This window comes from Hyla sarda, chromosome 10 (genome assembly GCF_029499605.1).
Source record: "Hyla sarda isolate aHylSar1 chromosome 10, aHylSar1.hap1, whole genome shotgun sequence".
Lineage (NCBI taxonomy): Eukaryota > Metazoa > Chordata > Amphibia > Anura > Hylidae > Hyla > Hyla sarda.
Genome location: NC_079198.1, coordinates 1,629,482 through 1,656,701, shown reverse-complemented (window position 1 = coordinate 1,656,701; position 27,220 = coordinate 1,629,482). Strand labels below are relative to the sequence as shown.

Here is a 27,220-nt window from a genome sequence, read left to right as displayed (position 1 = left end):
ATGGACCATCGTTTGTCGAAACCATTGTATGTTGAGGGATCCGTGCAATGTAAAGTATATGACAGTGGTCTACAACCTGCGTACCTCCAGATGTTGCAAAACTACAACACCCAGCATGCCCGGACAGCCAACGGCTGTCCGGGCATGCAGGGAGTTGTAGTTTTGCAACATCTGGAGGTCCGCAGGTTGAAGACCACTGGTATTTGAGGTTATACTCAAGTGTCCCCGCCGCTCCGGACCATCACCGCTGCCCTGGATGTCGCCGTCCATCGGTGTTGCCGCGTCCCTGGGGTGTCCCCGACGCTCCGGTAAGGCCTCTGCTTCCCCGGCATCCTCGCTCTCACGTCGCCGCCATCACGTCATTACGCACACCACTCCTATTGGATGACGGGACGGCGTGCACAGCGACGTGATGACGACAATGGAGAGCGCCGATGATGCAGGGGATCCCGAAGAGGACGCGCCGGAGCCCCGAGGGCAGGTAGGAAACCATCGCCGGAGCACACGGGGCACCGTAAACGGCTATCCGGCGGCAGCTGAAGCAGTCTGCGCTGCCTGATAGCTGTTTATGCTATGGCCCCGACACAAAAGCATCCAATGTTAATGTTGCCTTCAACATGCGATGGCCTCTGAGAGACCATCGTACGCTGAAATGATCGTATGTCAGGGCCATCGTAGGTTGGGGGGGGTCACTGTATTTATTCTGCATATGAGGATTTATTTTGTGTACCTTAGTGTTTGCCACGTACATCCCAGTAGAATTCAGGCGATGCTTTATTTGCTGGGCATTGTATAACTGCAGCAGGTCGTTCCCACCAAACTCCACATCTGTAAGTTGTTGGTTGTGCTCGAAGAAATCGATGGGAAAGGTCACCTGACTGGAGGCCCGTGTCACTTCAGAAGGAAAGGAAATCACTGCATTTAACCTCAAAGAAACTGCTGCTCAAGCTACAACGCAGAGGAGACAGTAAAAGCTACTCACTGACAGCCGCCGGCTTGCGTTTGCGCACAGGTTTCATGATGCCAATACTGCTGCTGGGCTGCAAGGAAGGCTGGAGCCAGTATGAGGTGTTCTCCACGTTGGCCATATAGATCCGCAGGCTGCCATCTTCACAGAGAAGGATCATGGTTGTCCTCTGCTGATCATTGCTGGCTGTGTGCCGTATTGCTACCATATCCTGAATCTGCAAACAAGGGGTTGACAGCCATGTTGATGCTTAGATGTTGTAACAAAAATTAACATAGTTAGAGAAGCACTACTGCATTTATATTAAATGTGTTTTTTGGGGAGTTGCTTGTGTATGCCTATTTTAGGATTTGCAGCATACATGGGTCGTCTGCCATCTTTATTCTTCCCCCTCTGATACGACTATTAAAAGAGAACTGTGGCATAAATTTTTTAAGTCCTCCTGCGCCCGGGCTGCAAAATCATAAAAAAACTAACTAATTCACCTTCCTACGTTCCCCCGTTGCGGAGATATCAGCGTCCTGTTCCTCCAGTGCTGCTGGCTTCTTAGGCTCGAAACGTCACAGTGCAGGCAGTGTATTACCGACCGCAGCGATGTCCCACCTCAGCCGGTGATAGGCTGAGCGCACTGTCATGTAAGGAGCCCGGGCAGCAGGGAGAAGGCAGGGCCCGGGCTCCTTACATGACAGTGCGCTCAGCCTATCACCGGCTGAGGTGGGACATCGCTGCGGCTGGCGATACACTGCCAACACTGTGACGTTTCAAGCCTAAGAAGCCAGCAGTACTGGAGGAATGGGATTTAGATATATCCACAACATAGAAAGTAGGAAGGTGAGTTAAAGTTTGTTTTTTATGATTTTGCAGCCCAGGCACAGGGGGACCTCACAATTTATGCCGCAGTTATCCTTAAAAGCTTACATTTCTGATTATGCTTCTGATGGGAGAAGGGATGGGGGTGGGGGGGTTCATAGCTAAGTGTAGTGACTAATAGATTAGTGACCTAGAACTGTCCCCCTAACTATATATACACTTTTGAGTATCCGTGTATCCTATAAGATGCAGCTTCATTCTGTCTCCTCGTGATTGGAGGCAGGGAGATCCATTAGACAATCTGCTCACAGAGGATATAGCGTGCGTCAGGGGAGGTTTCTAACTGCACCTAACCAGTGTACGGATTCACCTACTATATCATTGCACTCTTGTTCCCTTAAAGTGATGTTATCCTGTGGTTCACATTAAGCTGCCCCACAGGAAAGCATACAATGGACTGGAGGGGGTCAGACATGATCCTCATGATATTATGTGACATAAGCAGTCTGTCCTGGAACTTCACATGCAGTCCAATGACATTACGTAGCTTTAGCCTTCACAATACTCCACTATCAAGGCTCCATAGACAATATTAAGCAGGAAATCCATATTGAGCATTGTTACCTTGGCTTTTGCTGGAAGAGTCTTTATCTCCTGAATGAGGAAACTATCAGGTTTGACCATGACGACAAGAGGCACTCCTGTAGTTTGCTGAACACAACAAACTAAACCAGGATGGTTCATGACTTCAGACCACTGACAGAGGGCCGGCGAGGTCTTGCTTCCTCCATTGGAGCTGTGTAATAAAGATGAAAATCAATGAGGAAAGAAAAGCTAAGCACCCAGAATTATCCCTTCTCCCTCTAAATCCGTGTTTCCCAACCAGGGTGCCATGCTGGATGTTATAGTTATGCAACAGCTGGAGGCACACTGGTTGAGTAACACTGCTCTACATAACCAAAGTCTGTCTGGGCACACTGATAGTTGTAGTTTTGCAACAGCTGAAGGCACGCTGGTTGAGAAACACTGATCTAAAAATAGTCAAAGGCTGCCCCAAAAATCATAGCCAATGAGCCATCTGCTTGTGTTTGATATTGTGATGGCAGAGCAGCTATGTAAACCTTTCCTGAGCCACCATATCCTTGTTTTCCAACCAGTGTTCCTCCAGCCTTTGGTTGTCCAGGGATGCTGGAAGTAGTAGTTTTGCAACAACTGGAGGCTTAATGGTTGGAACACATTCATCCATAAGGTCCAAAAAATAGTGTCATCTCACCTCTTTATGTTGATGGGGAAAAGCAGAATTATCTCCATTGATGATCGGTTTATGGTGGCAGCAAAAGATTTGCCTTGGCAATAACTAAAGAACAGCATCTGGAGTACATGAGAGTAATACACAGACACACCTCCACCAGCGACCTGCCCGTTACTATCCTATAAGAGAGGACAACAGTGTCAGAAAGAGAATGAACAGATGGGAAATAACAGATCCATGATTCTTTGTACTATACAGACCTTCAGGTCTTCATGAGAGACCTCCAGAACATTGGTGACATAGAAGGGCCCGTGCTTGGCACTGCTGGACTCCTCCATCAGCTGAGTGTAGACATAACCGGCAGACGACATGATCACTATAATGTTCTTCCCTTCTTCATTAAACAGGAAGGTGACGTCTCTAATCTTTGAGCTGGGCAGCAGGAAGTAAAAGGTTGGGCTTAGAGCATCCGACGACAGATCATAAACCTGAGGGAGATAACTCATAACTATCAGTGATAAAATCCTCATCACAGTTTACAATTTCTCCTGCTTCTAGGGCTGCAATGAATGATTATTTGTAAAAATCCATTAGTTGGCCAAATATTGATTCGATAAACCGGGATTAGAGACCAGGGAAGGGTTAACAGGAGGACGGGAAGAAGTGGGGACCGCATTGTGAAGAGTTAACAGAGGGGACAGCACTTGAAGGGTTAACAGAGGGTAAGAGTGAAGGGGCATAAACAGAAGGGTTAACAGAGGAGAAAAGAAGGGACAGCAACTGAAGGGTTAACGGGGAGAAACACGAGGAGACATCACCTGAAGGGATAACCTATGAGTGTCCCTGCTGGGGAGAAGCGCCCCCCTGCACCAGGGGGACATTTAGTGGCAGACAGAGGCTAAAAGGCAGAGAACGTATTAAGTATAGTAAGTATAGTATGTTACTAAGCTACGCCCTGTAACCCTCAAGGCCACGCCCCCTTACAAGCAATAATGCAAATCGTTGACATTTTTATGGATAACATTAATCGTTGCAGCCCTAACTGCTTCCATATTGTTTTACTAACCTTGACAAAGTCAGCAGTAACAATGGCCAGCTCAGTCTGGGATCCGGGCAGCCAGACGGCTTTGATGATGAAGTTGCCGGTGGCGAGTTGGGGATGGAGGACCAAGTGGTCGGAAACAGATCCTGAGCCGCTGAACGTCAGGACGTGACAGTCCTAGGAATCGGTAAGAGAAAGGAAGCGATGAGGAACAAACAATTGTGTTCATTATGGTTAGTAACATGTCCCAATGAACTCACCTTCAGTCCGCACACAGCCAGGTAATCCTCTTTGCAGGGGTTCCCGGTGAGGCTAAGGACTGTGAACGGGACCGGTGCCGAGGCGAGACGTGTCAGGGTGAGCTTCCTTTTACTAGAATCTGCCTGTTTCAGCAGCGCTGAGAGCTGTAATACTGTGATCTGAGGAAGAAAAGAATAAAGGAGGAAATCATAAAATGATATCAGTAAATAAGGGACCAATAGTTATAATTCAGCCCAGAGTTAAAGCCTCACAGTCCTACAGGGACAGAAGGGCAGTGATAGGATCATAAGGGAGGCCTGCGACATACAACAACATATACAGGCCCATTACTGCTTATTGCTCAGGGTTTGATAAGCAATGAATCATTGCAGACCAGTGTTTACCAACCAGAGTGCCGCCGGCTGTTGCAAATCTACAATTCCCAGCAGACCAGGATAGCCAACGGACGAACGCGGGAAGTCGGACTCCTCGCTATCAGACATTTGTCCCCTATCTACAGGATAAGCCTGAAGTACTCCTTTAAAGGGGTATTCCGCTGCTCAGCATTTGGAACAAAATGTTCCGAATGCTTAGAGCCGGTGCCAGGAGCTCGTGACGTCATAGACTCGCGCCCCTCATGATGTCATGCCACACCCCCTCGATGTAAGTCTATGGGAGGGGGCGTGACAGCCGTCATGAGGGGCGGGCTATGACGTCACGAGCTACAGGCACCGGCTCTAAGTATTTTGTTCCAAACGCTGAGCAGCGGAGTACCCTTTCAAGGATTCTGTGTGCACCATCACCTCCACCCACCGGCCTCCGATCACCTGTTTATATATACACAACCCTGACGCTCACCTTTCCCTTCTCATGGCTGACAGCGAGATGTTGCCTCCTGCCGTGAGGAGAGGACAGCACACACATGGCCACTCTGCGCAGTACATGAGCACTGATCAGCTGTCGGATGGTTTGGCCCTGATCGCCGCTATAATTCATCCTTACGTTCTCGAACGCTCCTTCCTGTGAGCCCAGAGTCGGGACCTGCAGTGAACAAAAACGGACACAAAATGACATCTGGACCCGTCACCTCTCTGGGGTCCCATTCTGCCCGTACTAGGTGATCTTTACCATCAGCTGGTCGGTCATCTCCACACTTTTCTCCAATGAGTGCAGCTGGTCCAGCGCCTGCTGAGCTCGACTACTACTCCCCACCGCCGAAGCCTGCTGGAAGTTGTTCCGTACGGCGCTCATCAAAAAGTTCAACATATCCAGAATCAACGGTGCAAATGAAACATTTGCCTGCAAGAAAGACATTTTGATGTTTATGTACAAAACATTGTCACCACCACAAGGGATAAGAGGGGTCACATGACGTCCCCCTCACCTGACACACAAGCTCTTCTCGGCAGCCCTCAACGTTACGGCACAAGCTGCTCCTTTTCGGCTTCTCGTCGTCCCCTTTGCCGTCACTGATTGTCACTTTGCCTTTGTCTGTGAGAGCAGAGCCAGGGTGTCGGATGGCACTTTCTGGCAGGCGAGGTTCGCTCTGGAAGGCCGATTCTTTCATGGTGGATCCTATACCACTGCTTGGAGTTCTCTTAACCAAGGCCTAAGGAATAATACAAGATTTTATTTATGTGAAGAGTAATTATAGATTCTGCATTTTATCATACAGGTCGCTGGATAGCTGGATTTCCCTGGGAAAAAAAAAAAAATAAAAAAAAAAATAAATAAATAAACATCCTCTATCTACAGCATTATTTCCCAACCAGGGAGCCTACAGCTGTTGCAAAACTACAACTCCCAGCATACCCGGACAGCCAAAGGCTGTCCGGGCATGCTGGGAGTTGTAGTTTTGCAACAGTAGGAGGCAACCTGGTTGGGAAACACTGCTCTACACAGCCAAAAGATATCCCAAAATTTGCTGCCAATGACTGAGGTATGGCAAGGTATGCACCGCTGCTCTGCTATCGCAATATCAAAGACTGGAAGATTACTCATTTTCAGTCATTTTTGGCCATCCTTTTGCTATGTAGAGCAGTGTTTTCCAACCAGGGTGCCTTCAGCTGTTGCAAACTATAACTCCCAGAATGGCTGGAGGAGTTACAATAGCTGGAGAAACCCTGGTTGGGAAACAATGCTAAATGAATGATGGGGTCTAACTGTTGGGACCTCGATTGACAAAAGTGGGGGTCCCGAGTCCCCTCATTTCAGCGCTTTGCTTCTTCAGTCTGTTCAACTCTGCACATTAAAGAAGTACTCTGATGCAATTTTTTTTTTTAACCCTCTGTGGCCGGTTTGCTAAGCAAACCAAAAAAAAAAAAAAAAAGACTTTAACTCTCCTTCCTACGTTCCCCCGTTGCGCTGATACCGATTGTCCCATTCTCCGGTCCCCGACTTCTTCCGCTTCCTCTAAGTCAAAGTCACGGGACGCTCAGCGTATCACCGGCCGCAGGGGGACACTGCTGCGGGCGGTTATATGCCGAGTGTCACGTGACTCTTCAACTTAAAGGAAGCGGATGAAGTCGGGGACCGGAAAACGGGACATCGATATCAGCGCAACGGGGGAACATAGTAAGGTGAGTGGGGGATGTAGAGTTAAATGGAGACGCAGTGTGCATGTATGAAAACCACTCCATTCAAAATGGAGTACACTCTTGTTCAGTGGGGGTCTCAGTAATCAGGTTGGATGTAAAGACAGGGGACAGTGTGGGAAATCACCTTATAAGGAAGTTAACATAATGATGAAAGGTGTGTATAAATAATACACGTATAATTGTGACACTGACTCACCATGCAGCTGCCATCTTCTTTGGCCCCGCAGTCACAGAAAAATGAGCCGTATTTTGCATAAGAAATTTCGTGGTCTTTGTGGCAGACCTTGGCGCAGACCGTGCACACACCGACCCCATCCACCATCTTGCAGGTGTGGCAGTGATACCTGTGAAGCCGAAATTCTTTGTCAGTATAGCTGCTTACTGCCTGTCTCTTATTGCCTAATAACCATAAACGTTCCACAAGTAGATGGAAAAAAAGAACATTTAAAGGGCTACTCCTCCCCTAGACATTTTATCCCCTATCAAGGGGATAAGATGTCAGATCACAGGGGTCCCACCGCTGGGGACCCCCGGGATCTCGGCTGCAGCACTCACCTGTTGCGGCTTCTGGAAACATTGGAAGCTTCGGCTCTCGACCACGGTGACGTGAGATCGAGACGTCACAACTACGCCCCCGTGTGCATCACGCCCCGCCCCTCAATACAAGTATCCGCCCCTCAACACAAGTCTCCGCCCCTCAACAGCCATCACGCCCCCTCCCATAGACTTGCATTGAGGGGGTGGGGCGTGACGTCACACGGGGGCGGAGTCATGACATCACGATCTCACGTCACCGTGGTCGTGAGGCATTAGGATGAGAGCCTCCAGCGCTGCTGGAAGCCACAACAGGTGGGTGCTGCAGCAGAGATCCCGGTGGTCCCCAGCGGCGGGACCCCTGTGATCTGACATCTTAACCCCTGTCCTTTCGATAGGGGATAAGATGTCTAGGGGCGGAGTACCCCTTTAAAGTCTACTGGGCGAGATGCGCCTGAAGATGGATACACACACGTTCATGATGATAACAACCCATAGGTAATAGACTCACCAGTGCTGATTCATGAACTCTTTCTGAGTGATTGTGAATGTACACAGCTTGTTACAAAGAGAATCTTCATCCTAGAATTAAAGATACAGCCATGTTGTCAGAAAAGCACAGAACGCTATACAAGCTGCTTCCTATGAACTACTTGGCAATCAATGTAACGTGAATAAACAGGGATCGTCGGCCATTAGATTATTTAATACAATTAATTACAAATACTAAGGGTTGGACGACCTGAAACGTGTTAGATGTATCAGGGGTACCTTCTCCTGAGCTATTTGTTATGTTTCATGTACTTTATCTGCCATTAATACAAATAATTTTATATGGGTTAAAAATAAAACTTTTAGAACTTTTTAACAAGAGAGCTGGCTGAACGAAAATATTGGCCTGGCCCTCGGCATACTCCCCGCTAAGGCCTCATTCACACTGCGCTTGTGCTCCAGTATATGGACGGGAGTAGAGTGGAGAAATAAAATACTACATGTTCTATATTTTTTTTCTCTCTAATAAACTCCTGTAAAACAGCAGATCCCCAATGGACCTCATTCAAATCAATGGGACCCACTGGGAATCTGCGGTCTCAGTTGAACATAAAAAATAAAAAGAACCGAACGGATCCAGAAAGATTGGGAGAACAATGGCAGTGTGAACTTAGCCTGAGCTGAGAACTTTTCCTATTTACTTAGATATAATGTCTTGATAACATTGGCCTCAAGCATTGAAAGATCAGAGGATAGTCATGGCTGAGGAGCCACTAATGCCGTCAGTCAATCTTTGGGTAAAAAAAAAAGCCAAGAAGAAAAATAGTATGGCCCCAATCCTCTCCTTTTATTCCTCCGTATTGACCAATAACACATATACAATATAATTCACAGTAAGTATATACACCAGACGTACCGAATCTTCAGCCTGGGAATCGTCCTCTTCTACAGCCAGCTCCTCCACCCAGTCAGAGTCCACCTCGATCGCTCGCTCTTCTCCATCCACGGGAAGGTGGCAGTGTCCCTGCCCAGCACTGTGGCTCAATGCATTAGTGACATCCGCGAGGTAGGACACTATATGACACGTGCACTCCAGGATGGTGACATGCTAAAGAAAAAGAAAGCGCTACAACTTGTCTCTTCCAACAGGATATTCAATGATAGACGCCAACGTGTGCAATTCTCACCTTTCCATGCATTACATTGTTGTTCACTTTTTCCACAACATTTTTTTGGGATAAATATTTCTTACTGGAAGAGAAAGATGGGACGTGATTTGCTTGGCATTCATGTTAAATGATACTTCCTGAAAAACTAAGCATTTTCCTAAGATACTTCATTAAAACATTTGACTGTTAAGATGTGTAAAAAAGGGTTTAAACAATGGCCACTAAGGGTCTCTGTCTTTTAAATTTTTTTAAAATGCAGGTTTTGTCTTCTGTCCTTGCACCATATAGCTAAACATGGCTGCATTGCAGTTATATAGAGCATGCATTTAGACAGTATGCTTTGCAAATGTAAAAATGTTTGTGCAGAACTTGTGACAGGGGAGAGAGGAGCTCATCATGTTCTAGGGGAAATGCCCCCAGCCTTTAGAGAAATGCAAAAGACTAAGAAAGACTGAGCACAGGAATGCATATATCAAAAGGTATTTTACATATCTACACATTCATATTATTATGCATACAGGTCTTCGTGCACATTACTAAACTGGTTTAAGCCTATTTTTTTCTTTTGCTTTTTTACTAATGACAATAACGCTTTGAAGAAGCACATTGGGGATTTTTTTATTTGCTTATCTAGTGCAGCATAGACTACAATGATTGGCTAATGTGTAGGTAGAATAAAATAAATAAAACGTCTTAGACTCACCATCTTGCCAGCCAGTCCATTGCAGCGCGGTGCAGCTGTAGATGCCCAGCACCCTGTCCTGAACTTGCCAGAGTGGCCATCACCACCATGAGTTCTGGGAAGCCAGACCCATCTCCATTAGCCAAAAGCTCTGTGGCCATTGGGATGAGGGTGCTGAGAAGCACTGTGCACACACCTTCCCCGACTTGGCTACAGGACATACAAAACATAACCATCAATAAATGATCAACTGAAAGACACAGAAGATAAGACGCTAAGGCAGTGTTTCCCAACCAGTGTGCCTCCAGCTGTTGCAAATCTACAACTCCCACCAGCCTCCGGCGGTCCAGTCATGCTGGGAGTTGTAGTTTTGCAACACCTGGAGGCACCCTGGTTGGGGAACACTGCTCTATGGAGTAAGCGAGACACACCTGTTCTCTCGTACAATGTATGCAGTGAGCAGCTGGAGGAGCTGTCTGTTCTCCTGGACTATCTCAGCCTGGTCAGAATCCTTAGGAGGGGGAGTTGTCATACGGACGAGCCAAGATTGAAGCTGCGATGGCTCCACACAGGCGAGCTGCGCCAATGTCCCGCACAGACGCAGCAGACTGGGGCTTGGGTTCTTCTCAGCTTTTGAAGTGTAAAGAGAAATTATTTTATATATACATTGAAAAAAGTGTCTTCAATTATTCTCTATTATTCTACATACAGAAAGGTCAAATCTCTCACTTTACATACAATATTATATATATATATATATATATATATATATATATATATATATACACACACATACATACACATATACACACACACACACACACACACACACATACATATATACATATACACACACACACATGTATATTTATTCCTTTATTTAATTTAAAGAAAGGTCTTATATTTTTACAGAATCCTGGAAGCAGCCGAAATTCCACCAAGTGACTGGGACGGCACAATCCACATATAATTTAATGTGCAGTAAGACACAATCTGATCACAATCACAGGTTTGACATATCTCCCCCTAGAGACTATACAGGGTCACTGCAGGGCGGCTGACCGCAGAGGGTTAAATGAACACAAATAGCAGCACATTGGATCCAGGCGTGCCCTGCAGTGACCCTGTATAGACTCTAGGGGAAGATATGACAAACCAGAAAGTCGACCAGTTGATTACAGCAACCAATCAGATTGCTTCAATTGCTCTGCACTCACCAATATACATCCCTATATATTCAGCAATCCAGCAAGCCATGACATTTTATAGCTTGCTGATTTTATATTGGCGAGTGCTGCTGGACTATATCTTCACTATCCTATAGCACAATACACAATAGGGGGGTGACGTGTTCTACAACCTCAGTGTGCCTCCAGCTGTTGCAAAACTACAACTCCCTGCATGCCCGGACAGCCAACGGCTGTCCGGGCATGCTGGGAATTGTAGTTTTCCAACAGCTGGAGGTTTACTAGTTGGGAAACACTGCTTTAGTGGATGAGGCACACCAATTGCCACAGGTCCTTCTCTGGACTACCGTAAACCAATAAAACACAGAACATTACTCACTTAGCTGGAAGAGTTTTGTGAACAACTTCAGGACTCTGTTACAGAATTTGGCAGAGAGCGCTTCATTTGCAGTCGCCATCATTATCTGCACCAGTTCACCTCTATACGGAGCAAGGACACCACAATAAGCCGCAAATCCCAATCCCACACCCTCAATACGTCCACGCTGTCAGGACATTTACCTCTCCGTAAAAAACTCCTCCATGGCTTTCCGAGCCAAGCTGCTCTCGAGCTGTTTCTCTAAGAACTGCAGACACTCCTCCAGGATAGACTCATCCAGGCCACTAAAGAAGAGAGCACGGTAAACAAATGCATAAAAAGAAGGTTACAGACCACGAGAACAATCAAAATAAAATAAATAAAAAAAACAGGGGAAAAAAAAAATAGGAGAAATAAGAAAAATCTGAAAGAGTATTAATACAAACATACTTAATACTCTTACTGCTTTTCTTATTTTTCTTTTCCTTACATTTTTTTATTTATTTTTTATTTATTAATATATGTTTAGATTTGTTTTCATTATTTTTGTTCCATAATTTTTTATTGTATTTTGACTGTTTGACTGTTGACTCGTGATCCGTGTGTCATCCTTTATATTAAATTTCACCAGATAACCAACCAGACAGAACCTGGGACTGTTTAGATTATGTATCAGGTACTTTGGTATTTAGTGCCTTTCAATTAAAGAGGTACTCCGTGGCTAGACATGTTATCATCTATCCAAAGTATGTGTTATTCCCTATCCATTCCCACCACAGTCATCCAGTGCACTGAGCGAACTCCGCTCCGTGCCTGATTAAGTGATCACAACCGCTGCGCCCCCTCCATTCATGTCTATGGGAGGAGGCGTGACAGCTGTTTACTAGCCCTGATGCCCCCTCCCATAGACATGAATGGAGAGGGCGTGGCATGGTGTCACGATCATGGAAGCCCCATGCCCAGCGGACAGACCTTCCCCGATCAGACATGTTATCCCCCATACTTTGAATAGGGGCTAACATGTCTAGGGGCGGAGGACTCCTATAACCTCACACGGTTCTTCTGTCTTATCTTTTTTGTTGAGCTGCACATCCCCAGTATCCAGCACAGTACAAGTGTCTGGTCTTATATCAAGAACGTATCCTCTTATAGAACCTACCTGCTTGGGTCAGAGTGGTGGGCAAGGATATTGTAACAACCAGTGTTCAACTTCTCATACAACCGAGACAAAAACTCATCGGACTCTGCGGGGCCGAGGACTCGCTCCAGGGACGTGCTGCAGAGTTCAGAAACACTCTCAGTGCTGCTCTCCAGAAGAAGAGGAAGCAGCGACTGGATTAACTGGTGAGAATTCAGATCTTCTGGGCACCATCTGAACATAAATAAAATAATCCAGGTTAACATCTTTTAAAAGCTGCATAAACCGCACTTGAAATACTGCAGAAGGACTTACACTATGAGGTCGCCCGTCAGCCGAACCAGAGACAGAAGTACGTGCTTGAGGGAAGCAGCGAGCGACAGGCTGGGGCTACACAATGTACCCAGGTGGGCTGCCTGAACGGCTCCAATGTAGCTTTCTGATGGAATAGTATCATTGGCAAAGGCATTGCGCTACAAAATAAGACATTATAGTGTTATTCAACTGTTCAGTACAATCTACAGTAACCAAAGATGTTACAACCAACATCCTATAATCAGCATCAAGAGCCGCTTACCCATGATCCAATGCTGGGGAATTCATTGGTGTGAATGTTGTTCCAGGTCTCACATAAAGTCTGCACAGCAGTAGGGAGATTCTGAATCAATACGGGACCTGAGGAAAGACCATTAGTAATCAAAGGTATTCAATACTTGGTCATACAACGTTGGTTATATATATTTATTTATTTTTTTGGTCCTATGGCAGGGCTCGACAAATCCCAGGTGCCAGGTTTTGTGTGCTGGCACCTGGATTGTCAGATATTGCCCCGACAGCCGTCATACGGCAAACCCACAAACAGATCTGGCCGCCACCCAGAGAAAGACTGGCGTTTGGTTTGCAAAGCTTCTGTTACACGTGCTGTGCCTTTCTACCTCAGGGGTGGTAGGGGAGCAGGGTGCAGTCAGTACTTTCTGGAAATGGCTCTGTATATGCTGTCTATTGGAAAATGTCCTGCCGTTCTGACCGAGGGTGCTGATTCCTGTCCTGGTCAGGGATCATAGCTTTTAATATATAGGTTAAAACACACTGATTAAACCAAGTGATGTATAGATAAGTGACAGGGCAAAAATGTCAACCCTGTAACTAATGATAGACACAAACAAGGCTGTTAAAATTGCATATGTAGAAATTGCCCCACAGATGCAAAAGCCTAATTAAATTGTATGCTGGTAATAAATAATTAGATAGAATTGTGTGCTAGTAGCCGGCTTGTACGCTAGGCTCCCCGCCACTGCAGGTTATACACACATCGCTAGGATTTATCCCAGATAGACGCCATAACTGTTTGCGTCCGGGTCCTGTCATCTTTATGCTGTATAGAGTACTAGTGCATGACATCCAGCACGCTCTTCTCAGGGGTTGCTATTGTATCAAGCTACCCCTGATGTTAATTACTATATGCAATGACTGTATTTTTTTATGCCAGTTAGCCCCTGATGAGGTCACATGTAACAATGTGCTGAAACGCGTTGGGCAGAGCTAGTAATTCTATCTAATTATTTATTACCAGCATACAATTTAATTAGGATTTTGCATCTGTGGGGCAATTTCTACATATGCAATTTTAACAGCCTTGTTTGTGTCTATCATTAGTTACAGGGTTGACATTTTTGCCCTGTCACTTATCTATACATCACTTTGTTTAATCAGTGTGTTTTAACCTATATATTAAAAGCTATGTTTTATTAGCGCCTCATTTTTTCTCCCCCCCCCATTATTATTATTCTTATGTTCTTTGGGAGTTGTATATACTAGGGAGTGGACACCATTACCTGTCCACAAGATTATTATCTGGTCAGGGATCAGAAGCGGCGGCAACAGCAGCTCTGAGGACATGCAGGTATTAGGGGCATGATGTGAGGGTGCACAGACCCATGACTGGGGGGAGAGATCAGGTATGGGTGACAGCAGAGGCCCAGACGACAGGGCAGATACTAGTGCTGTGTTTCCCAACCAGGGTGGATCCAGCTGTTGCAAAACTACAACTCCCAGCATGCTGGGAGTTGTAGTTTTGCAACAGCTGGATCCACCCTTGTTGGGAAACACTGCCCTAAATATTAAAACAGAAGATAATGCTGTATTTTACACACACTTATATGCCTATTACATAATTTACACTCTTATTCTTTACTCGTTTAAGCAAAAAAAAAAAAAAAAAAACATATTGCTACTTGCATGGACTTACAGCTGCCGTTGATGGATCTGGTTAACTAGTAATATCTCTATTTACTTTCAATGTACCAGGTTGTACTGCTGTGGATCACACCCACTGACTTCCTTACCCAGCGTGTTTGCTTTGCAGCAGGAAGATCCAATGGCAATGACAGCAGCGTAGCCCTGCAGCTTCTTCTCCTCGATACCTTCCTCAGGTAGGCTTCGGAGCAGGTAACAGCGGGTGAGAGAGGCGTACATGTCTAGGAGCTGTAACGCAGCCGGCAGGAGGTTCTTGGCGACCTGAGAAGACTTGTGGGGATCGGTCTCGGCTGACAGCTTAGAGAAATGTTCGTCCAGGGACACTTGCACTTTGCAGATCATGGCATCCAATGTGTAAATACACTGCAGGTTGGGCCCCTTACGGAGCTGTTCAAACGTGTATCCATTAGAGCTGCAATAAGTTGAGATCTAGAATAAAGTATCAAGACAAATTAAAAGTTGAACCCCAATATTACCACACAGATGAACTGTTACAGGCAAATTCACACACAGTAGTTTTATTACAGACATTTTCCACAAAAAATCTGCAGAAGTCTGCAGGGAATTCAGCACCAAATTGTTCAGGCCTGAGTTTCCTAGAGCGGCTCTGTTTCTTCTCCGATATGTGGATCAGTAGAGTGGTCCCTCAAGTTACAATATTACTTGGTTCCAGGACGACCATTGTATGTTGAAACCATCGTATGTTGAGACCATAACTCTATGGAAACCTGGTAATTGGTTCTGAAGCCACCAAAATGTCATCCAAAAATAGGAAAAATTGAGGATTAAAGAAAAATAAGTAGATAACTAATATAGAAAAAGCAAATCCTTACATATAAAAGTAATAAAGATCTTCTGGTAAATCACTTTCTATTTCTGTGTTTCCCAACCAGGGTGCCTCCAGCTGTTGCAAAACTACAACTCCCAGCATGCCCGGACAGCCAAAGGCATGCTGGGAGTTGTAGTTTTGGAACAGCTGGAGGCAACCTCTTTGCGAAACCCTGGTCTATGTAGCGCACAGAAGCTTCTTCAGGGTCCTGTACAGAACACGCAATGTGCTAAAAAAAAAAAAAAAAAAAAAAAAAAAAGGAAAATGGAGTCGCCCTCACCTGATGCCCAAAGAAGAAGCTAACCCTGGCACAGGTAAAGAGTACAGAACATGTAATACCTCCATGTACTGTAGGGGGCGCGACCAGACACCAGTCAGTGTATACACTTCAGTAATACAGGTAAAGAGTACAGAACATGTAATACCTCCTTGTACTGTAGGGGAGGCTACCAGACACCAGTCAGTGCATGCACTTCAGTAATACAGGTAAAGAGTACAGAACATGTAATACCGTCCTGTACTGTAGGGGGCGCTACCAGACACCAGTCAGTGCATACGCTTCAGTAATACAGAACATGTAATACCTCCCTGTACTGTAGGGGGCGCTACCAGACACCAGTCAGTGCATGCACTTTAGGAATACACGGGTTTTACCAGTGAAATATCCATTCTGACTGGTCGGTTCTTCCAGCCATTGACACGTTTCGCAGATTCCATAGCATATGAGTCTGGTTTCAAGTTACAATGGCCCAGAAAAGACCATTGTATGTTGAAACCCTTGTATGTTGAGGCCATTGTAAGTTGAGGGATCACTGTATATGGAAAATCAATATAAGCAACGTGCACAATCCACAGTACAATAAACATCAAACTGAAGGTTCAGACCAATGGATCATTTCCTGCTGACCCGGGCTCTTTGTCATGTGCTCCCTATAGGTGTCCTGCAATTACTCTGCCTATGGGGTGATAACACTATATAGGGACGATGCATGACTGGGACATGGTTTTGTGCAGACATTCCTCTTAAAACATTAATGATGTCGAGGACCCCAAGTGCAGGGAAGCAGTGCTTCCATTAGGTACACACTCAGTAGTCCTAGATATACACAAGGATCATTCCCTTTGCCCAAGGGCCGTTGATTTGCAGCTGCCCACATATAGGCGGGTCAGCTGTCATTCAGCAGCCATTCATCTGGGCTTTCACCCTGGAGAATGGCTGCATTACATGTCAGTGATCTATTACTGTATTCAGAGTCTCTGATCAGGGCAGCATACACCTAGTGACAGATTCCTTAAGTACGGTGTCCATTTTAGTACATAGTCAGTCGTCAGCCGTACCTCCGTCCGGCAAAACGGCGTCCCGCCTCCTCGCTGGACCAATCGTCGTCATCCTTCAGCCACAACTCCCTCATCTGAAAGTCCCTCATCCAAAACGATGTCATGCCTCAGACGATTCTCCCTCAGACGCATAGCAGAGCCGACACTGCACAGCACTGTATAGCCGAGCCGACATTGAATAGTATGTACAGCAGAACCCGTATAGCAGAGCCGACACTGCACAGCACTGTATAGCCGAGCCGACATTGAATAGCATGTACAGCAGATCCCGTATAGCAGAGAGACGACACTGACTCGGCTCTGCTACACGGCAGGAAGATTTTTCGTCTGAGGGATGACAGAGTTTTGGATGAGAGACTTTAGGATGACAAAGGAGGGAGGAGGGACTTGCGGCTGACGCCTGATGGAGATTGGTCCGAGGGAAGTGGCAGGACGCTGTTTTGCCTGACAGAGGACGAAGGTACAGCTGATGACTGAAGATGTCCTAAAATGGACGCCGTACTTAAAGGTTAAAGTCACATCTAACAGATCCAGAGCGTATTTAATGCTGCGGATCTGCTGGTGACCTGACCCATTTTGTGCCTCCAGTTGTTGCCACCCTCCCTCCCCCCCCCATGCCCTGGCCTGCTCACAGAGACAATCCACTGCTACGAGCAGCTACACAGGGGGCCTGCGAGTCGCCGAGTGCACTCTGACATCACAGGGCAGCCACGATGCGCATGTGCAGTGTACTCAGACATCTCGGCTTCTCCGCGATGTCCGAGTGGATCTAAAAGTCATACGACTGTAAATAAAAACTAGAATAAAACAACCCACCTGCCGGGCAATGTACTCTTCGGCCACTTCTACATCATATTTGATAGTGCTGCATTTGGCTGAGGTTTGCTCTGTCAGTGACGCTGCTTGCTCTGGTTTCATTCCCTGCTTCACAAGATGATCCTAAAGACAAATACCAGAGGATAATCACAAAAAGGATCTTTACTTATACAGTCAAGACAGTAGTGGAGACCATCTCTACCCCTCACCTTTATCCAGAGCAGGTATGATGGGACTCGGAGTCGAGACGCCCAACGCAAGGTGTGAAGAATCTCGCATTCACTAGGGCCAGACACATTGTGTGACAGCTGCTTCATGTAGTGCTTGGAGGGTGGTAAGATTCCCAGAATCCTCCACAGTATAAGGAAGTGATACTGAAGGGCACAAGCCTCCTGATGGGGAAACAAAGACATTTCATAAGCTCATGAGACAGAAAGGGGAGACCTCTTTACTAACCCCCATGACAGATCTTACCAGGGCTGTGATGCTTTTATTCTCATTCCTCCGTACTGTGTCAAGCTGGGATCCAGCCGCCAGTAAAGAAATGAGGGCGGTGTACAGGTCATCGTACTTCAGCACTCGGGAGAAGAGGACTTCACACACCTGCAGCAAATACGAATAAGAAATGATGGTGTAAGATTTATCTATATCATGGAGTAATCCAGGACACAGGAGAAAGTCCTCACCTCACTATCCAGCCGATGCAGGTCATCTTCAGAGGCCTCCTGAGTGAGGATACTGTAAAATCGGGGCTGTGGGGCCGAATCTAACAAACAAACTCAACATAAATTACACCCACTAGTAAATGCTTTTCCTTGAGCCCATGGCCCACCCTTGGAGACTGCCGCCCATTCCACTGGTCTCCATATCTGACATCGAAGGAGCAAGAGTAGCACCTCCTGCCAGAGCAAGGATCTGATTGATCAAGGGGTGGGCCGGCTGACCCTCCTCTGTGTTTTACAACAGCCGGGGTAATGGTTCCTATAAATTTCCATTCTATTATCTCTTACCTGTTGTGCAGTGTTTTGTCCAGTTTTCTTCCACTTCTTTAAATCCGTAATACAAAGCAGACGTGCGACCGGTCCCGTCATGTGATGCCCCAGAGCCAAGGGGGGGTGTAAGAAGATTGTATTGCACCTGTGACAAAATAAAAATAGAAAAATCAACATAAAGGAAAAACTATAAAATGTGAGAAAACAGCCTTGGCATTACAGCCATAGAAGTGTCTACCCCCCCCCCCCCAATAAAAAAATTAAATGCACATCATTAATTAATTAATTAAATTAATCCAAAATCATACCTGCTCAAAGAGGTAGAGGGGTGGCTTAGAGTACTGGTGCAAGAGATAGTCAAACACTAGGAGCAATCTTGCAAGGAGAAGGGGAACAGCTGGTAACTGGGATTCCAGGTTACTGGCCAAGTCCTGCAGTGTCTGTATACAGAGCAGCAGGATACTCTGGCGCCCCTTCTCTGATAAATTGTGAAAGATCAGGAGCAGCAGTTGAAGATGATCCACGTTGACATCTTCAGTGTCTCCTGGTACCACGCCCTGGAGGGCATTCTGCTTCAGGGTCCCAACAAACCTACATGAAAGATCAACAGGATAAACAAAGTGGAAACAATCTGACAGAAATATATGTGTTACCGAATATACTCGAGTATAAGCCGACCCCAATATAAGCCAAGGCCCCTAATTTCACCCCAAAAAAAACAGGAAAAGTTATTGACTCCACTATAAGACGCAACGCCGCCTGTCAATCCCTTCATCAGTGGTCTTCAACCTGCGGACCTCCAGATGTTGCAAAACTACAACTCCCAGCATGCCCGGACAGCCATCGGCTGTCCGGGCATGCTGGGAGTTGTAGTTTTGAAACATCTGGAGGTCCGCAGGTTGAAGACCACTGCGGCCTTAGTCATCATCCAGGCCCCCCCCCCCTTTTGTTTTGTACTCACCTTGGGTGAGCTGGTCTGGGCCATCTATGCTGCAGGGACCATCCGGTGGGGAGGGTTAGTCGTTGCGGACTGTCCATTTTCACCGGGGGGCCCTCTTCTCCGTGCTTTGGGCATGTCCCGGACTAGTGTCGTTGCCTTGATGACGACGCACAGGGACGTTAATGCGCAACGTCCCTGTGCGTCGTCGTCAAGGCAACGTCACTAGTACGGGGCCAGGCCCGGAGTGGAAAAGAGGGGGGCCCCCCCCCCCGTGAAAATGGACAACCCGCAACGACTAACCATCCCCCACGGACGGTCCCTTCAGCATAGATGGCCCAGACCAGCTCACCCTAACTTCCCGCCGAGGGGAGGAGAGTACAAAACAAAAGGGGGGGGGGGGGGGGCCACAGTGGTCTTCAACCTGCCGATGGCTGTCCAAGCATGCAGGGAGTTGTAGTTTTGCAACATCTGAAGTTCCGCAGGTTGAAGACCACTGAGAAGGGATTGACAGGTGGAGAGTTCACTCAAGTATAAGCCGAGGGGGGTGTTTTCAGCACGAAAAATCGTGCTGAAAAACTCGGCTTATACTCGAGTATATACGGTATATTTCCAACCATCACATGTCTGTTATATGTCCAGAGGGACCCGCACCAGAAGAATCCAGTCTCCTACATTTACAGAAGCCTAGTATGCACTTACCTCTCCCATACACGGAGACATTCTGGTACGTCTGGTTCTCCCTGGATGCTAGCCTTGTGCTGATACAGCAACAGGAGACGTGACAGTACGGAAAGACTTTGGGGATGGATGTACAGGGGCCAAGGGCCCTCACCGAGAGGAGCGATTCCAAGGTGCTGCAGAAGAGCGCTCTGCCGAACAGAAAAAAGAAGCAAACTTCACTGGGGAATCACGTGACACTGCAGCCAAGCACAGGCCCCAGTGGTCACATGCTGCAGGCAATGAGGTCATAGCCACAGGCACAGCGAGGACCACCAGCGCAGAGTGGATTTATGAGGGGGCACATTTTTATTTTCTCTTTTATGTCACTTGCAGCTTTAACCCCTTCAGGACGGAGCCCATTTTGGCCTTAAGGACCGGAGCGTTTTTTGCACATCTGACCACTGTCACTTTAAACATTAATAACTCTGGAATGCTTTTAGTTATCATTCTGATTCCGAGATTGTTTTTTCGTGACATATTCTACTTTAACATAGTAGTAAATTTTTGTCGATACTTGCATCCTTTCTTGGTGAAAAATCCGTAAATTTGATGAAAAATTTGAAAATTTAGCATTTTTCTAACTTTGAAGCTTTCTGCTTGTAAGGAAAATGGATATTACGAATACATTTTTTTTGGTTCACATATACAATATGTCTACTTTATGTTTGCATCATAAAATTGACGTGTTTTTACTTTTGGAGACACCAGAGGGCTTCAACGGTCAGCAGCAATTTTCCGATTTTTCACAAAATTTTCAAACTCAGTATTTTTCAGGGACCAGTTCAGGTTTGAAGTGGATTTGAAGGGTCTTCATATTAGAAATACCCCACAAATGACCCCATTATAAAAACTACACCCCCCAAAGTATTCAAAATGACATTCAGTCAGCGTTTTAACCCTTTAGGTGTTTCACACAAATAGCAGCAAAGTGAAGGAGAAAATTCACAATCTTCATTTTTTACACTCACATGTTCTTGTAGACCCAATTTTTGAATTTTTACAAGGGGTAAAAGGACAAAATTTTTACTTGTATTTGTAGCCCAATTTCTCTCGAGTAAGCACATACCTCATATGTCTATGTAAAGTGTTCGGCGGGCGCAGTAGAGGGCTCAGAAGGGAAGGAGCGACAAGGGGATTTTGGAGAGTACGTTTTTCTGAAATGGTTTTTGGGGGGCATGTTACCTTTAGGAAGCCCCTAGGGTGCCAGAACAGCAAAAAAAAACCACATGGCATACCATTTTGGAAACTAGACCCCTCGGGGAATGTAACATGGGATAAAGTGAACCTTAATACCCCACAGGTGTTTCACGACTTTTGCAAATGTAAAAAAAAAATAAAAAATTTTACCTAAAATGCTTGTTTTCCCAAAAAAAATTTATTTTTAAAAAGGGTAATAGCAGAAAATACCCCTAAAAATTTGAAGCCCAATTTCTCCCGATTCAGAAAACACCCCATATGGGGGTGAAAAGTGTTCTGCTGGCGCACTACAGGTCTCGGAAGAGAAGGAGTCACATTTGGCTTTTTGAACACAAATTTTGCTCTGGGGGCATGCCGCATTTAGGAAGCCCCTATGGTGCCAGGACCGCAAAAAAAAACCACATGGCATACCATTTTGGAAACTAGACCCCTCGGGGAACGTAACAAGGGGTTAAGTGAACCTTTATACCCCACAGGTGTTTCACAACTTTTGCATATGTAAAAAATTTTTTTTTTTTTACCTAAAATGCTTGTTTTCCCAAAAATTTTACATTTTTAAAAAGGGTAAAAGCAGAAAATACCCCCCAAAATTTGTAACACAATTTCTCCCGAGTACGGCGATACCCCATATGTGACCCTAAACTGTTGCCTTGAAATACGACAGGGCTCCAAAGTGAGAGCACCATGCGCATTTGAGGCCTAAATTAGGGATTGCATAGGGGTGGACATAGGGGTATTCTACGCCAGTGATTCCCAAACAGGGTGCCTCCAGCTGTTGCAAAACTCCCAGCATGCCTGGACAGTCAACGGCTGTCCGACAATACTGGGAGTTGTTTTGCAACAGCTGGAGGCTCCGTTCTGGAAACAGTGGTGTACCAGACGTTTTTAATTTTTATTGGGGAGGGGAGGGGGGCTGTGTAGGGGTATGTGTATATGTAGTGTTTTTTACTTTTTATTTTATTTTTTGTGTTAGTGTAGTGTTTTTAGGGTACAGTCGCACGGGCGGGGGTTCACAGTAGTTTCTCGCTGGCAACTTGAGCTGCAGCAGAAAGTTTGCGGCAGCTCAAACTTGCAGCCAGATACTTACTGTAATCCTCCGCCCATGTGAGTGTACCCTGTACGTTCACATTGGGGGGGACATCCAGCTGTTGCATAACTACAACTCCCAGCATGCCCGTTGGCTGTCGGTGACTGCTGAGAGTTGCAGTTTTGCAACAACTGTAGGCACACTGGTTATGTATCACTGAGTTTGTGACCTAACTCAGTGTTTCACAACCAGTGTGCCTCCAGCTGTTGCAAAACTACAACTCCCAGCATGTACGGTGCATGGTGTACATTGACTGCTGAGAGTTGTAGTTTGCAACAGCTGGAGGCACACCGGTCGTGAAACACTGAGTTAGGTAAAAAAAAACTCTGAGTTTCACAACCAGTGTGCCTTCAGCTGTTGCAAAACTACAACTCTCAGCAGTCACCGACAGCCAACGGGCATGCTGGGAGTTGTAGTTATGCAACCAGCAGATGCACCACTACAACTCCCAGCATGCACTTTAGCTGTTTGTGCAAGCTGGGAGTTGTAGTTATACAACAGCTGAAGGTACACTTTTCCATAGAAAGAATGTGCCTCCAGCTGTTGCAAAACCATAAGTCCCAGCATGCCCATAAGGGAATGCTGGGAGTTGTGGTGGTCTGCCTCCTGCTGTTGCATAACTACAGCTCCCAGCATGCCCTTTTTGCATGCTGGGAGCTGTTGCTAAGCAACAGCAGGAGGCTGTCACTCACCTCCAACGATCCAGACGCTGCAGGTCAGTCCCGCCGCCGCAGCTGCTCCTGGGGCCCCGATCCCAACAGGGGCGCCGGGGATCGGGGTCCCCAGCATCGGGGGTCGTCTTCCCGCACCCGCTCACGTCCTCCAGAAGAGGGGCGGAGCGGGTGCGGGAGTGACACCCGCAGCAGGCGCCCTGATTGGTCGGCCGGTAATCCGGCCGACGAATCAGGGCGATCGTGAGGTGGCACCAGTGCCACCTCACCCCTGCAGGCTCTGGCTGTTCGGGGCCGTCAGAGACGGCCCCGAACAGCCAGTAATTCCGGGTCACCGGAGACCCGATTGACCCGGAATCGCCGCAGATCGCTGGACCGAATTGTCCAGCGATCTGCGGCGATCGCCGACATGGGGGGACATAATGACCCCCCTGGGCGATATGCCGGGATGCCTGCTGAACGATTTCAGCAGGCATCCGGCTCCGGTCCCCAACCGGCTAGCGGTGGGGGCCGGAATTCCCACGGGCGTATGGATACGCCCTCGGTCCTTAAGGACTCGGGATTCAGGGCGTATCCATACGTCCTATGTCCTGAAGAGGTTAAGCCAGTTTTCTGAAAATTCTAAACAGCAGCTCATCCACATAGAACTCAATGTGAAATGGAAAATGACCGGCAGTGCGGATTCTTACACCGCAACATGTCAATTTTTTGTTCAGCTTTTCACCTCTTACAATGTAGGGGTGATAGTGTAATATCTCTAGCGAACCAAAAGCAAATCCACATGATAAAAGGGGTACTCCGGAGGGGAAAAAAAGTTTTCAAATCAATTGGTGCCAGAAAATACAGATTTGTAAATTACTTCTATAGAAAAATCTTGCGCCTTCCAGTACTTATCAGCTGCTGTATGCTCCCAGGAAGTTGTGTAGTTCTTTCCAGTCTGACCACAATGCTCTCTGGTGCCACCTCTGTCTGTGTCAGGAACTAACCAGAGCAGGAGGTATGCTTTGGGAATTTGTTCCTACTCTGAAATGGACAGAGGTGGCAGCAGAGAGCCCTGTAGTCAGACTGAAAAAAAACTACACAAATTCCTGTGGCGCAAACAGCAGCTGATAAGTACGGGAAGAATTAGGATTATTAAATAGAAGTAAACATCAAATCTGTGTAACTTATTGGCACCAGTGTGTTACTTTTTTCTTATCCGGAAGACCCCTTTAAACAAATATTGCTACTAGAGATGAGCGAATTTACAGTAAATTTGATTCGTCACGAACTTCTCGGCTCGGCAGTTGATGACTTTTCCTGCATAAATTAGTTCAGCTTTCAGGTGCTCCCGTGGGCTGGAAAAGGTGGATACAGTCCTAGGAAAGAGTCTCCTAGGACTGTATCCACCTTTTCCAGCCCACCGGAGCACCTGAAAGCTGAACTAATATATGCAGGATAAGTCATCAACTGCCGAGCCGAGAAGTTCGTGACGAATCGAATTTACTGTAAATTCGCTCATCTCTAATTGCTACAGATATTTAGTGCAAAAATCTAGAGAGTGAACTTTCTCTGAAAGTGAAGCCCCTGTAAGAATAAAAACTCTTCAGCACAGATTATAATGTGGTGCTGTTGACTTACCTGTAGTGTGGGAGACTGAAGATCAGAAGTCACCAAACAATGATTAAACTGGTACAAAGCGACTGCAAAATCCTCATCTGATGAACCTACAAGAAGAAGAAAATAAGTTTGAGAAGGAACTTACAGCCAGCAAGGTAAGTAGACTTATATGTTATGACCGGGCACCTTTGAGTCCATCCTTGTCCACGTCTTTGATGATACAGGCCAGGCTGGACATGTGCTGCTCAGTCAGGGACACACTAAGGTAGTTCCGGATGAAATTGCTGCGAGAATTCAGCATGCAGCTGGTGATGAAATTCAGGCTATTGGAGGCAAGGCTGAGGAACTGGAGAAAAGCAGGAGATAACTCACCAATGTGAACACGGTCTGATAGGAAGGGTATTCCATAACAAAAACAATAACTATTCATACCAGCTCTGGGTCCTTGCGACTGGCCAAGATGTTGCCGTTCCCAGCAGAGTTCTGTTTGCTCGGACTTTTGGCTCTGGGGGAGCTCTCGAGAGGCGGCGGTGGTGGGGGCGGTGGGGGCACCTTCTCTTTAGTTGGAGAGATTGTTTCTTCAAACCACTGACCCAGGATGGGTTCACTATCATCATCTGCAGGAACAAAATAACACGTTAAAAGGAAAATATCACGTTGGGAAAGGTCGGCTTATAGGTCACAAAATGGACAACCGGTTGGGGCTAAATTCACAACTGGTAGAACTCTGAATGCTGCACAGGAGGTGAATAGTAGAAGTAAGAAATTGGCTGGAAAGCAATTAAAATGCTAATTATTTCTATAGATCACTGTTTCCCAACCATGGTGCCTCCAGCTGTTCCAAAACTACAACTCCCAGCATGCCCAGACAGCCTTTGCACCCAGCTGGAGAGCCATAGGTTGGAGATCAATGATCCATAGCAATGTATCCACACCAGGGTGCCTCCAGCTGTTGCAAAACTACGACTCCCAGCATGCCCAGACAGCCTTTGCAACAGCTGGAGAGCCATAGGTGGGAGATCAATGATCCATAGAAATGTATCCACACCAGGGTACCATCAGATGTTGCAAAACTACAACTCCCAGCATGCCCAGACAGCCTTTGCAACAGCTGGAGAGCCATAGGTTGGAGATCAATGATCCATAGCAATGTATCCACACCAGGGTGCCTCCAGCTGTTGCAAAACTACAACTCCCAGCATGCCCAGACAGCCTTTGCAACAGCTGGAGAGCCATAGGTTGGAGATCAATGATCCATAGCAATGTTTCCCAACCAGGGTGCCTTCAGTTGTTGCAAAACAACAACTCCCAGCATGCCCGGACAGCCAACGGCTGTCCGGGCATGCTGGGAATTGTAGTTTTGCAACCGCTGGCGAGCCATGGGCTGTTGGGAGTTGCAGTTTTGCATCAACTGCAAGCACTCTGGTTGGCAAACACTGCTATAGGGTCACATTATAGTGACAGCTAATGTGAGACACAGAGGTGCAAAGTTACCTTGGCTGCTGTCTTCCTCTGTGCTGCTGAAGTCATCTTCATAGTAAGTGTTGGAATCTGTGGACGCGCTGGCATCACTACTCATAGAGCCTTTCCTCTGCCGTTGTAAGACACAGGCCTATAAAAGGAGATTATAAAGGGAACACGTTTAACCACAGTCTCCCTGGTCACATGTTACAACAATTCCGCTTCAAAATGTGAATTAGTATCTTTCTAGGGGAAAAAATAAAAATAAATCTCACCTTTCGATAGGAGGTGGATAGGATTGTGAAGAGCAGGTTTGTCAGAGGGACGGAATCAATGAGCCTCTGTATTCTCTGGGTGGACGTGCTCTGAGCGGTGATGCTAAGCTCGGCCAGGGGTCCGTCTTTATCCCAGGCTTGCTGTGTTAATAAAGAAATAAACATTTTGATAGTAACTAAGGTTTATTTAAAATTTTTGAGCGGAGCCAAGCCAGTCAGCGCTTCACTGCAGACTGACAAACTCTGTAATAGACTGATCACATCCCACCATTTTGAGGACCTCTGCTTGCTTTAAATGAAAATGGACATCCTGCTCACCCACACTAAACCCAATACACTGGGTTATAGTGGGAGTAAAAAGGTACATAAAGGAGTCAGTGACCCCTCATCTGCCCTCTGTTCACCCACACTATAATCCAGTATATTGGGTTTAGCGTGGGTGAACAGGATGACCATTTTCCTTTAAAGAGTTACTGTCATTAGAAACAACTTTTTTCCCATTAAGTATTTCCTTAAACTAAGCATTTTCCTAATATAATTTTGATCGCCAAAGATGTGAAAAAAAGATTTA

The 27,220-nt window shown here is 46.4% G+C and overlaps 1 protein-coding gene across 1 annotated transcript in view; it reads right to left on the bottom strand.

Annotated features, from left to right (window-relative positions):
• UBR4 (ubiquitin protein ligase E3 component n-recognin 4) overlaps positions 1 to 27,220 on the bottom strand; it is a 114,071-nt gene that overhangs the window by 69,876 nt on the left and 16,975 nt on the right. Inside the window, exons 13-46 of the mRNA XM_056544678.1 lie at positions 26,650 to 26,786; positions 26,408 to 26,525; positions 25,346 to 25,530; positions 25,100 to 25,259; positions 24,935 to 25,020; positions 20,339 to 20,508; positions 19,008 to 19,290; positions 18,718 to 18,844; positions 18,394 to 18,473; positions 18,182 to 18,310; positions 17,917 to 18,099; positions 17,708 to 17,830; positions 14,814 to 15,153; positions 13,046 to 13,143; positions 12,784 to 12,941; positions 12,490 to 12,702; positions 11,534 to 11,635; positions 11,352 to 11,452; positions 10,217 to 10,415; positions 9,807 to 9,995; positions 9,122 to 9,185; positions 8,851 to 9,042; positions 7,954 to 8,024; positions 7,105 to 7,252; positions 5,696 to 5,920; positions 5,440 to 5,610; positions 5,170 to 5,352; positions 4,332 to 4,490; positions 4,096 to 4,248; positions 3,290 to 3,517; positions 3,051 to 3,208; positions 2,402 to 2,573; positions 983 to 1,184; positions 731 to 894 (exon numbers count right to left, since the gene is read on the bottom strand). Of these exons, the coding sequence (XP_056400653.1) occupies positions 731 to 894; positions 983 to 1,184; positions 2,402 to 2,573; positions 3,051 to 3,208; positions 3,290 to 3,517; positions 4,096 to 4,248; positions 4,332 to 4,490; positions 5,170 to 5,352; positions 5,440 to 5,610; positions 5,696 to 5,920; positions 7,105 to 7,252; positions 7,954 to 8,024; positions 8,851 to 9,042; positions 9,122 to 9,185; positions 9,807 to 9,995; positions 10,217 to 10,415; positions 11,352 to 11,452; positions 11,534 to 11,635; positions 12,490 to 12,702; positions 12,784 to 12,941; positions 13,046 to 13,143; positions 14,814 to 15,153; positions 17,708 to 17,830; positions 17,917 to 18,099; positions 18,182 to 18,310; positions 18,394 to 18,473; positions 18,718 to 18,844; positions 19,008 to 19,290; positions 20,339 to 20,508; positions 24,935 to 25,020; positions 25,100 to 25,259; positions 25,346 to 25,530; positions 26,408 to 26,525; positions 26,650 to 26,786 (5,471 nt within the window). The remainder of the gene's footprint in view (positions 1 to 730; positions 895 to 982; positions 1,185 to 2,401; positions 2,574 to 3,050; positions 3,209 to 3,289; positions 3,518 to 4,095; positions 4,249 to 4,331; positions 4,491 to 5,169; positions 5,353 to 5,439; positions 5,611 to 5,695; positions 5,921 to 7,104; positions 7,253 to 7,953; positions 8,025 to 8,850; positions 9,043 to 9,121; positions 9,186 to 9,806; positions 9,996 to 10,216; positions 10,416 to 11,351; positions 11,453 to 11,533; positions 11,636 to 12,489; positions 12,703 to 12,783; positions 12,942 to 13,045; positions 13,144 to 14,813; positions 15,154 to 17,707; positions 17,831 to 17,916; positions 18,100 to 18,181; positions 18,311 to 18,393; positions 18,474 to 18,717; positions 18,845 to 19,007; positions 19,291 to 20,338; positions 20,509 to 24,934; positions 25,021 to 25,099; positions 25,260 to 25,345; positions 25,531 to 26,407; positions 26,526 to 26,649; positions 26,787 to 27,220) is intronic.